Below are 13,149 nucleotides of genomic sequence, written 5' to 3'. Positions count from 1 at the left end.
GTGAGCTGCGAATTAAATGATGAATCGTATGTGTATGTGATAATTTGAATCTGATTTTTTTGTATTAATGGTTTCCTAATAAAAATGGATTTCCTACTAATGGTTTTACTAATATAAACGCGTTTATATTAATGGTTGATATTAATGTTTTAATTGAAATGGTTTGTTACTAATATGTTTTTAAAGTTGACCATATTAAAACTTTTATAACCGGAAATTCAAGATTTAAAATATGGGAATATTTTATTAGAATTAAATACATTCTATTTCAACAGATGTAAGTTAATTTTGTTTGACAATTGGAAAGTTTTTATTGGAATTAAATACATTCCATTTGGGGAAGATGATGTCAGCAATTTGATCTAAAGATTGAAAACATTTGATTGAAATATAATCAAGGGCCTAGATTGTTTAAGATGATGTCATATTTAAAGATGAACATAAATCGAACTTCCCGCCGAACGGTTCACGAATAGTTCACCGAACATTTGGTTCATTTACAACTCTAATTGGAATGTAAAAGTGAATAGTATTTGCCTTGTATGATTTAGGAAAAGGACACTCAAGATTTTGGAGTATTTAGTATTATTCTACAAATGAGATCGAGACCAAGCAATCGATGTGAGGTCATAACAGTTGCAAAATTATGTGGCAAGTGTATGTGGACTTTGATATTGTGTATTTTCATTATTGTGTGGTTTATCGACATTACTCGTTAACATGACATGTCATTGTATATTTCCCTTCATTCTATTAAAATTTTGAATACCTTATGCATACTATAAATATTGATTGAATTGGATAGGATATGAAGACGTGACGTGCTATCTCTTGTTGCCCTTAATGCGCACATACGTATAAATGTAATTAGAACATATTTTATATTTGTTTATTATGTCATCAAAATCATGACTCACCAGAAGTTTGGTAGCAATTAGCTAGCAAAACCTATAGAAGACTTCACGGGTAACCTTAATTAGCAAAACCTATAGAAGACTTCACGGGTAACCTTTTTTTTTCATATTATGCATTGACCCTAGATGCATATTTTATATTTTGCCTAGTATGTCATCGTGTAAATCATTTTTTTTTCTATGGTGATTATTATGAAAGTCATAAAGTGGGGCTCACTGAGTTTTGGGAGAATAGTTGACCTTTAGAAGTCAACGCTTAAAATATCTCTGAGGACGATACTTTGATAGCGTAACTTTGAACATTTTTTTTGAAAATTGATACGTAAATACCTGGACTAAGCTTTGGTGTTCGTGGTGACACAATCAACTGTATTTACAATAAATATTAAGAAATGGATTTTGTAATTATATATTGGGTTAGCTTTCGCATAAATATTATAAGTTCTTGACATATATGGACGTAACTTAGTATGAATGAATTAGATATAAAATTTATACCTAAGCTGCCTTAATAATATGTTAATTTTACTTTTTTTATAACATAATACTTCAATTTGTATACTGTCATTAAATTGAAACTAGTAATATACATCGATTGTAAATATAGTGAAAAATACCGTGCAAACTGCAAACCTCAAATGGCAACATCTGCGAATTTAATGGTTTAATTTTAAGGTTTCCTCAGTTGAAGATGAAAAAACGAAAATGACTAGAGTAAAATGGTCTGACTTTCAGTATACCACAGGAACCTCTGACTTTCACCATACTAAACCCTCATGCAAAAAAAAAAAAAAAAAAAATGTTGACCAAACCTCTGACTTTCAGTACACCATAGTAACCAAATTTGTAATTTACTATTGACATTTAGTGAGCAAATTATAGTTTTTGTTTTTATGGTTTGGTTAAATTCGTAATTTCAGTCCAAACTTTGAAATTTCAACAAGATACATCCTATGGTTTAAAGAAATTATACTATACATCCTTAGTCTATTTAAAAAGAATTAAATTTAAATTTTTCTATTATCTATTATGTGCATTTAGATTCTAGATCAATCATTTTAGTTATTTTAACATAGTAATTATGCATATTAAATGATGAAGATTTAAAATGATTGATCCTCAATCAATCCTACATGCACACAATATATATATATATATATATATATATATATATATATATATATATATATATATATCATTTTTTTTATTTTTTTTAGTTAGTTCAAGTTCCGAAAATAATATTTAAAAAAAGAATTTTTAGATTTTTCCATTTATTTTGCATTTTAAAATTATTTTTTAGAATATGTCAGTGTAATATTCTATTTATAATATTTCACGTATTTTTAAAAAAAAAAAAAAAACGGAATTTTTTTTATTTTTTTTATATTTTTTTTAGTTAATTCAAGTTCCGAAAATAATATTTAAAAAAAGAATTTTTGGATTTTTACATTTATTTTGCATTTTAAAATTATTTTTAGATTTGGTCTCACGGTCTCACAAAATTAGAATGGTCTCAAATGAACCTGAACCTATATATATATATATATATATATATATATATATATATATATATATATATATATATATATATATATATATATATATATATATATATATATATATATATATATAATTGTTTAATTTTTTTAGAATTTTTTGCTTACATTTTATTTTATTTATTTATTTATTTTTATGATTTATACTTTTTTTTTTAAATTTTATTCAAATATATTTTTTAATGTTTTTTATATTTTGTTCGTTTATATTTTTCTGACGTTTTTTTTTAATAATTCTTCTAGTCTTTTTTTACTTTTTTCGAATATATATTTTTATTGTTTTTTTTCATCTTTTTTTTTATAAAGCTTTTTATAAATATTTTTTGTATAAAAAATATAAAAAAAGTTTGTTAAATGTGAAAATGATTAACATATTAGGTATAAAATTATTTATTTTAATACGGTTATTATATAGGCTAACGGAATTCGAAACGAATGCAATGACTTCGAGTTCAATTTTTTTAGTTTTACAAAAAAAATTATATTTAGTTTCGAATGATAAAATACTAATCAGAATTCCTATAACTTAGACACATGCGTCAATGTTTTCAAGATCGTTTTTTATTTTTAGAAATTTTGTTCGTTGTTGAGTTATATGATTTCCAATTAGTCATTATATAACTTGAAACCTGTTTTCAAATTTCGATTAGCCTATCTATTAATCGTATTAAAAAATTAATTTTCTATCTAATCAATGTTAATAATATCCACATTAACGAACTTTTTCACAATTTTTACAAAATATATTTTAAAATATATAAACAAACAAAACATCAAAAAAACTAAATTGTATTCAAACAGCATGTCAAAAATCTAGAAAATTTTATTCAAAAAATATAAACAAACAAAATGTAAAAAAAACATTAAACATTATATTCGAAAAAAATGTCAAATAAAATCTAAATAATAAAAAAACAAATAAATAAAATAATATATATATATATATATATATATATATATATATATATATATATATATATATATATAAGAAGAGAAAAAATATAAAAAAAAGGTAAAATTGTCTTTTTAAATTGACTAAGAATGTGCAGTGCAATTTCTTAAAACCGTAGGAATTCATCTTAATCAAATTTTCAAAGGTTGGACTGAAAGTGAGAATCCGACCAAACCATAGGGACTAAAACTGTAATTTACTCAATAATCATTGACATTATATATAATAATAATAATAATATCCCACCAAACCCTTCATTCCTCTCATAAATATTTAATATCAATAGACAACAAAATTAGCTAAACATAAAAATTAAAAAAAAAAAGACTACAACACCTCTTCCAAAACCTAACTTCCAGACATGAAAACAAATTACTGCACCGAGAGATTTTGAACAGAAAGATGGTCAGGATTCATATCTGCAGGTGGCGGTGGTGGTGGAGTTGAAGCAGAAGCAACCTTGTGCATTATCATTGCCTCTGCCACTCGGATTGCCCTTTGTGATCCAGTCATCGTCACTTTCCTGCCACAACCCATATATATACAAATAGTATTAGAATATTTAAAAGAATTAATTTCTTAATATTTTGGAAATTCAAAAATATTAAGAAGCTGCATAATATTATTACCTGTCACATGTCCCAGATATGAAATCACCTCTTTCAGAAATCTTGATCTTGGCTCCACTGATCTGACTGATTTCCATGATGTTCCTGCCACCACGCCCCACAACAATCCCTATATGCTCATCTGCAACACCTAGAGTAACCGAATTACTCATATCTTCCTACAAAACCAAACCATGATTATATTTAGTAAATTCAGCTATACTATGAAATTTATTTATTTTTAAAATCAGGTATTAATTAAACAAAGGTGAAGCTGTTAGGAAATTAATAACCTTGTTGTTTTGAAAGCGGTTGTTCTGAAACTTTCCACCACCCCCATGTGATCCGTAGTTTGGGGGGGCATTGTAAGGTGCTGTCGACAAAAAAAAAAAAAAAAAAAAGCATTTTGAATTTTATTAACATAAAGTTAAGGGGGAGGTTGCAAGAAATAGAAATGTAGTTTTCTTCTTTTACCTATATACTTTAATCCTACAGATTATTGATAATTATGTTACATACAGTGTTCTAATAGCTTTTCATATTTTCAAAAAAGATAATACAAAAAAATATAACTAAACAAATTTCTGAAGTTTAAAGATTTACGAGAATAAAATCAATATACCAAAGTAAAAGGAATATTGTCTAGTTGGTAAAGCATTTACTTTACATGTGGGATTTCTAGAGTTGAAATCCCTACAACCTTTTTTTTATTTGGTATTACTTGAATGCTTATTTGGCAGTATATGTATTGCCACATCATCCTTAATAGAATGCCACATCAGCAGAAATTTGTAAGCATGTTGCTATTATGTGTAAAACTTAAAGTATAGTAATAGTGCCCCTATATATAAAAGAAGCAAATTCCATTGCTATTTCCTGCAATTTTTCCTAAAGTTGAACTGCATGCTATGTATGAGGGAAATCAGTAACAAAAAAAAATACCAGCATATGGAAATGGGGGGCCAATGGACTGAAGATAGTAGAGATCTTCAGATAATTTAAATAAAATCAGATTAATAGCTTGCACCAGTTGTTGTAGGGTGCCAATCACTGTTACAAGCCTATCATTTAATCCAATATAGTTGTGATCCTGAGGGGAGATCTTAATGTTAGCTCCAGAGTCTTCAATGAAGGACCTGTAAATGTAATAACATATAAAAAATGGAAGTTCTCACGAATTTAAAATTACAAAGTAAAAGATCAAATTTGGTGTTAGCAGTATTCTTACCTAATCATGGATCCACCTTTTCCAATGATTCCACCACATGAGCTATTGGGTACAATAAGTCTGACCTTTGATCTTGGCTCACCCTCATCACCATCTTCAGCATAAAACTATAACAGAATATTTTGTAGGTTGGGTTACATGAGGCATAAACTATGAAACCATGTATACTGTGTTATAGGAATTACCTCATTGAGCAATTTAGTTAGGATAAGTTCAACAGCTTCAAGAACTTCATCGGTTGTTCCAGACACCATGATAACCCTATCAGATGTTCCTGGAAAATACTCATAATTGCGTGACAACTGAATCCTTGCATTGGATCTTGATTGGAAATCAGAAATTGTTGTTCCTCCCTTTCCAATGATGGAACCAGCTTCAGCATTTGATGCAAGAAACCTCAGATATGTTGTCTCTATACCATCTTGAACAAAAAATGAAATGTTATTAAGACATAAAGACATTGAGACTCGGGTTTAGATCTGATTTTCTTTGGTGTGTTTGTACAGGGGGTGAAGTTATGGAGATTAGGACAAGGAAGAGCAACAGCCCTTTCAAATACATGGGCACTGGTGTTATTGAAGTAGGCAAAAGCTCCACTGAGTCCCTATCTCCCACGCAGATAAACACATAAAGGTCTCCCATTTATTTATTGCATCTAATCAATAGATCAAAACTAGCACGTAAAAATAACGAACCAGATATGAAATTATTTGAAACTAACCTAACATTAAATTTCAATAGCTTATACATCTTCGACACGCATATCCTTACCATACTTAATATTTCTTAAAAACCTGATTACCGTACATGTCATAAAATCAGCAAAAACAAATCAAGCTCCACCTCGTCAACGAAAACACAAATTTTGAAAAAATGTAACGAACAATTAGGGTTTCAGAGCCTGTTATATGCGTTGTAAAAGGGAATGACAAACAAAGAAAAATTAGGGTGAAATAAGTAGATCAAATAGCGGCCGGAGATCGAAAAACAACAACAAATTATAACAATACTAATAATACCTGACGGAGGAAGTGACTGCGACTTGTGAGGTGGAGATTTCGCCTCCGGAGCCCCCTCGTCAGACGAAGCATAACCAGAATCCGGCGATACCATTGCGTTAATAGTGCGTGTTTTTCAGCTCTAGACGTAGAGAGATCAAGAGACAGGATACGAAAATTATGTCGAGGTTTCAGAGGAATTTTTGCTCAGTAGAGAGAGAGAGAGAGAGAGAGAGAGAGAGAGAGAGAGAGTAGTAGTATTATACCTGAGTTCAGACCGCCGATGCAGTTTGATGTCCACAACTTGCAAACTTCCATCCCTCTCCTTCCGTGAGAACCGCCTCTATCCTTCATTCTTCTTCGACTGAATTACATAAACGGTCCCTCAACTATTTGCCTACTTTCATTTGCGTTCTTTTAATTTATATTTTTAAATAAAACATGTATCAATCATGTTCTTTATTTATGCTAATTGAATACATAAAATATCAAATAACAGTTGAGATGATTAGTATTTTTTAATATTTTTCTCCTTATGCGATTTGAAGGGGAAAAAAGTCGTCATACTATTAAATTGTTCATAATCATTGTAGTAGATCTTTCTACTTAAATATTTACTTGTTTACTTTTTTCCTTCCAAAGTTTTTTATAAGCACGATCTCTAGTAACGAAAGGGGATATACTAAAATCTGTAACAAGTTATTTCAAATGTTTCATTGTCAATGTGACAAACATTTATATTTGTTTTTAAAACCTTATTGTAATATGTAATAATAGGTCTTTTCGATTACAATGATTTTTCGAAAAACGAAATTATCTTTTTATTGCCTTCTAACAACACTTTTAGTTAAATAATGTTTTTAACATTTTTAGTTAAATAGTATTTCTAAAACACTTAGAGATGATTTGTTTGCAAAGCCGGTTCATAGGAAGTTTAAAAGTTTCCCATGAATAAGGCCCACAAAATCATAGGATCCAATTTTTTAGCAATTAAATTATTATAGTATATTATGGTTACTTAAGGGTCCAAAAACAAATTAGGTTACTAAAAGGCGACGTAATAGGCACCACAAAGAGGGAGCAGGAAAACAAAATTTTCGGGAAAAGAAAAAACGCTTCGATTCCTTCTTCTTCACTGATAACACATGGGGCAGAAACTAAATCATTCCCCAATCCTTAACAGACACAACAAATATATTATTATTTCTTTATATAAGTGGAAGGGGCAATCAATAATCTTATTAGCAACGTCTTTCTTCTTTTTCTTGAAATTCTACAGGTTAAAGCAACAACTTTAGATTTTATTTTACAATCTATTAGATTCATTGAGGCAATAAGAAATATCATTCGATTTGAGTTCCTAGAGGTATTACAATCATTCTTCACTTCTTCTTTCTCCTCGAAAATCAGATTCAGATTTTAGAAACTTCAAATTTCACGCAAGTTTGAGGAATTAGGAAAGCACCAGTGAAGGTAGCACTCTAATTAAATTTCATAGAAGCTTCGTTCTTCACTTCTTCTTTCTTTTTGAAAATTAGTTTTTTTATTTCTAATTTCTAGGTTTTTTAATTTTTGAAGGTAGACATTCTAATCAATTTCCAAAATTAGAGGAATCAAGAAACCAATTTCCAAATACAAAAGAACAAGGAAGTGAGGAAATCATTTTATGAATTTTGTAGGTACAAGTAAATAAAGTTCTGTTTTTTTTTTTTTCATTTCTGATTTGTAAGAAGTAAATCAATGTTTTTTCTTTCATTTTTTATGACTCAATGTGTGACTATCAATCCAGCATCGAGGTTTAGAAATTTCAGATTTTTAAATTTTTTTTGAAGTGTTAAAAACTCATAAGGTAATTTTTTGATTTCTGGAATTGCATATCAGTTTTTTTTCAAGTCTTCTACTTTTACTCTTCTTATTTCTGATTTTGTTTACGCTCTCGAACCTCACGCTCTATCACGCACGAAAAAGAAGTTGACTCAAAGAAATCAGTCACAAAGCTTATTTTTTTCGGGTCAAGAAGCTCTCGAAAAGACCTGATCCTTCCCTAAAAACCACTAAACACAAAAGGTCTCGCTTTCCTTTTTCACTCAAGTGTTCCAATGTCGGCGGAGCAGTCCCGACCGGAAGCTTTTCGCCCAGATCATCTAAACACTCCAGCTGCCTCCTTTTGAGCACATTGTGAGAGATTTTATATTTTTGAGTATGTGTTTTACTGTTCCTGTTACATAACAGTGTTGCTCAAAAGATTCATTTCTGTTAGCTATCAGGTTCTCATTGTTCTTAATTTTTGTTCAAGTGATTTTTTGAGTGGTAAAGCAATAAATCTTTTCTAACTTTCAGATGTTTATATTTGTGATTTATACAATTTGGATTATGTTTTAAGTTTTTATTGATTTCTTCTTTTTATGTTTCTTTCTTTTACATTTCAGTTTATCAGATTTTAGCTTGGTTGATCAAGAGAGGAAATCTACAAAGCACAAATATTATGTGAATGCATAACTATTTGTGATCCAATCATTTATATGGGTATTATAGTAATTTTTTAACTAAATTAATTATTAACGAAATTGTTATGGATGATATTTTCATAATATTATTTTCTTATATCTAACAAATTGAACCGCCTAAGATCTTGAACAAGCGAATATCTTTGGATTGCGATCGTATTTCTTGTGCGGGAATAAAGGCTTATCTCACAAGGCATTGACTAAGTACCTATATAGTACAACACAGAAGCAGATGCATCAATATTGGCTCTTCCTTCAAGAATCATCCTTGACATTAAGATTCCAATATCTTATGTCATCAAACTTACAATAGAAGACATCAAGGCTGAGGTAGCGTATGTGCATGATCTTGGACCTAAAGGATCTTGGATCTCACCCATCTTTCAATACCTCAAAGATGGGTCCATCCCTAAAAATGAAAAATACTCAAAAATCTTTAGGATTAAAGCTTCCAGGTTCAACATTATTGAAGATATTGTGTTCATAAAATCAGCAGCAAGTCCTTATCTTAGGTGTCTTGAATATAATGAAGCTAAGATCATACTCAAGGAAATCCATGAAGGAGAATGTGGTAACCATACATGGGCAGGGTGCTCTTATCCAAGATCATGAGGACAGGTTACCAATTGCCAACAATAAAGAGCGATACAATGGAGTGTGCTCAAAAGTGTGATGCATGCCAAAGACATAGCAATATCTTGCACGAACCAGTTGCACCTCTACATTGAATAATATACCTATCGTCATTCATGAGATAGGGCATGGATATTGTTGGCAAACTTCATATAGCACCAGGTGGTAAAGTTTCCATGCTAGCAATGACAGACTATTTCTCTAAATGGATAGAAGTTGAAACCTTTATCCAAGGGAGAGAAAAAGAAGTGATATCATTCATCATGTGCAACATCTTTGTAACATCCCAAAATACGAGGGTAAAATTTCATTTTTAAAACAATCAAAACACACAATTATCATTTAAACAAATCCTTAAAGATATTTTATAATAAAAACAGTTATCATAGTATAATCCCAAAATCTCAAAGTTGCAGAAAATATAAGTGATGTGTTGCGATCAAACCCGACCCTTCCCTTTCGAACTGGAAATACATGAAAGCATAAACAACAATTGTAAGCACAAACCTTAGTGAGTTCCACGACTACCACATATCATACATAACATATGAGTCATACATATCAAACATGCAATAAGAGGTACAATGTGTCACCCATAGTCATGCCATTATGCCACGAGTCGTATCATGGTCTTTCCTTACCAAGACGGGGACCAAAACCCTAGTTCTTACAGACAAGTGCCAGGAGCCACCTCCTCGTCTTCCATGGAAGCATCACAAAGACAAGTAGCATATAATCTACCGCTACTTATCTACTTAACTTCCAGAATCTAAACTCTGGTCTTACATACAGATCTACCAGGAGCCACCTCCTGGTCTTTCATACAAATGCCAAGGGCCACCCCCCGGGTCTTCCTATAATACATAAACCAAATAGGCTGACATTGGTGCCTTTGACCCATAGTATTGTAAGGAGATTCACCTCAATAGTTAGACCTACGAATAAAACTCTGACTGTAGATCCACCAAAATCCACGTGCTACCAAATACCAAAATGACAACCCATTAATAACTAGCTCATGACATACACTATGAGTCCAAATTAGGGTAAAAGACCCTTCCTCCAACTTGGCCCAAGGCCAACGCCTAAACCATATGTCTAAAAGCCCATATCCAAAATAAGCATCTAAGGCCCAAATATGGCCTAATTTTCCAAATTGGGCCTAACTCCTTTCATGAGCCTTTACCCAAGAAAGTTCAATGAAGTCATAAAAGCCCAACCATAAAATCCAGATAGCCCAACATAGCCCAAGACAACCAAGCCCAAAACTGATGCCCAAAATGGAGAAGTCCAAGCCTGCTGAGTACGCGGGGAATCTCAGCTTGTACGCTCAGAGTACTGCATGAATGGCTTGTAGGTGCGGCGTACAAACTTGTACGCCCAGTGTACTCACCAGCCATGGTCAACTTTCCAAATCAGCTCTTAATCCATTAAGACTTTGATCCAAACTCATATCTACTTCCACAAGGTGGTTAATCACATAATGTTGCCAACTTTATGTGCATGCATGGCTAAATGGGACTCTAGAGCTCAAAGGAGCTTAATACTTGACTTAATACATGCATGGGACCAAAATCACCATAAAGTTTGCACCTTTATTCCTAAGGAACTCATAAAATATCCACATCTTCAAAGCCAAGCTCCAAAACGACCTTAACTCCCAATCACCAACCAAAAGGACCAAAATGACCAAAACTGAGTTAAGAAGTAGATCCATGAAAAGAAATGGCAAGATTTGAACGTTATACCTTCCAAGCCACCAAAAGAAAATGCTAATGTTGGATCTCAAACCCTTCCTCCAAAGAACAAGTCTTTAAGCTTCTTCTTCTTCTAGATCCACAAAAACCTCACAAGAGCTCAAGATCACCAAACATAGGCTAAGGGATGAATTAGGGTTTTTAAGGTATGGAGGATGGCTAGGAAATGAATAAAAGAGGCTAGCATAAGGCTTATATAGGGTACACTAGAAAAATTAGGGTTTTCTTACCTCACCCTCATACTCCCAATCCCCCATTTGCAGTATACTAAGCATACACCACATTACGCCTCTTCTATTATCCTCCACAACAGTACGCCCCATGTACTCCCTAGTATAATGCCCGTGTTTCTAGGCTAAGCATTAATGTGATGATGTAATAGTTAAGGTCAACCATTTTAACCCACTTTGAAGTAATAAAGAGGAATTACTTGAATATTATGTGAATTATGTGATTTTATGTGCATTATACTTATTTATAAAATATAATAAATTAAGAGTGAAAATAAGTATCAAAAATAAAAGTGTATATGAACAATATTTATGAAGAAAGTGGTAGGCGATCACCCGCCTCAAATTTGTGTTTTAAGAGAAAAACACAAACGAATCAATTATAGTCGTCCACAAATTTGTGTTTTAAGAGAAAAACACAGGCTGGTTAGGCCTGGGAATTCCAACTGAGAGGTTGTGGGCCGTTATGCATACTTGTATGTTTATCGTATAGGGTATTTTGGAGGAAAATCATTAAGCTTTATGCTTACCCAGTTTTTTATTGTTTCAGGTATCATCGGTGGCTATAGGAAGGCGAAGGCGAGACCATACACACTCATCAGCAGCATTAAGGATTTCGCGTTCATTATAACACTTTGATTTTTAATAATTTTAATTGGTAACAAATTGTTTTCTTAAAATGTTTTTATAATTAGGAAGTTTTACTTTAAATAAAATGAAAAAAAAATTGGTCGTGAAAACAGGATGTTACATCGGGACATGGTGGCATGACGCTAAAAGGACCACGGGATAAGGTTCTAACTGAGATACACATAATATCCGTTGATGGACCATCAATAAATAAGGCATCGCCCTGCGGTCGGCATCTAAGTAATTAATCAATGCGGATATGGTCGATAGATGAAGCTGAATACCAAAATCAAGTGTGCATCGAATATAAAGATGAATAGTTTGACTATGTGAAAGTGTGTCTCTCTAGTGTAACATCCCAAATTCCACAGTAATTTTTCATTTAATATTAAAAGCATTTGTTCTAATTATATCCTCAAGGATCTAAATAAAATCATTTGCTTCAAAACACTAATCAGAGTATAGTTTAAGAATTATTAAGTGTGAAAATCTCCAATGGATGCGATACAATCAAGTTGCGCCCTTCCTTCGTTACCAGTAAATTTGAAACAATTTAAACTTAAAACCGTAAGCACAAGCATAGTAAGTTCCCCCAAGATATCACATACATCCTTACGTAAAGCAACAAGTTTGTTTCAACCCAACAGCCAATTTCATCCAACACGTATGTTTCAACCCAACGGCCTATTTCAGCAAATGGCTTTGTTTCAACCCAACGACATATTTCAGCCAATGGGTCTGTTTCAACCGAACATGTTTATTTTAACCGAACATGTATATATCATACAAGCATACCAATAAGAGTCACAAAGACAACAAGCATATAACGACACCTAGTGTAGACACAGTATAGTAAGAATACTCACCTCACAGTCAAGATGACAAACACCACAGCTCACAGGAAACATAAAGGCTTGTACTACAAACCACATAATTATTAATAAAATGTCAAATCTAAATCTATTACCTTAACCCCAAAAGTTTGACCCAACGTCAAACTTAGTAAAAAAGTTAACATCTCAACATTTTGGTCAAAAAGCGAGCCACACTTTCTTCTGGGCCGGTAGTCTCAAGGATTATGTCATGCTCGGCATAAAAATCATTCATGCGGTTTGAAACAAATTATCCCCCGTTGT

The 13,149-nt window shown here is 31.8% G+C and overlaps 1 protein-coding gene across 1 annotated transcript; it reads right to left on the bottom strand.

Moving 5' to 3' along the window:
- Window positions 1–3,617: 3,617 nt before the first annotated feature.
- LOC145011802 (protein BTR1-like) lies at window positions 3,618–6,636 on the bottom strand. The gene is made up of 8 exons (XM_078970536.1): window positions 6,523–6,636; window positions 6,278–6,398; window positions 5,444–5,679; window positions 5,259–5,365; window positions 4,973–5,166; window positions 4,324–4,403; window positions 4,052–4,209; window positions 3,618–3,945 (listed from the first exon to the last, which is right to left on the bottom strand). The coding sequence occupies exons 2-8, from the start codon at window positions 6,369–6,371 to the stop codon at window positions 3,795–3,797; spliced, it is 1,020 nt and encodes a 339-aa protein (XP_078826662.1). The 5' UTR covers window positions 6,372–6,398; window positions 6,523–6,636; the 3' UTR covers window positions 3,618–3,794.
- Window positions 6,637–13,149: the final 6,513 nt, after the last annotated feature.

This window comes from Lactuca saligna, chromosome 8 (genome assembly GCF_052625555.1).
Source record: "Lactuca saligna cultivar CGN05327 chromosome 8, ASM5262555v1, whole genome shotgun sequence".
Taxonomy (NCBI): domain Eukaryota; kingdom Viridiplantae; phylum Streptophyta; class Magnoliopsida; order Asterales; family Asteraceae; genus Lactuca; species Lactuca saligna.
This window is presented reverse-complemented; position numbering and strand designations above follow the sequence as displayed.

What these genes read in the sequence shown, in the direction of transcription:
- LOC145011802 (XM_078970536.1), bottom strand. Translation starts at nt 6,371, where the DNA reads ATGGTATCGCCGGATTCTGGTTATGCTTCGTCTGACGAGGGGGCTCCG. An exon ending in CCCCCCATTTCCATATGCTG is followed by an intron (nt 4,404 to 4,972) that starts GTATTTTTTTTT and finishes TTTTGTCGACAG; the next exon opens with CACCTTACAATGCCCCCCCA. An exon ending in ATATCTGGGACATGTGACAG is followed by an intron (nt 3,946 to 4,051) that starts GTAATAATATTA and finishes GGGTTGTGGCAG; the next exon opens with GAAAGTGACGATGACTGGAT.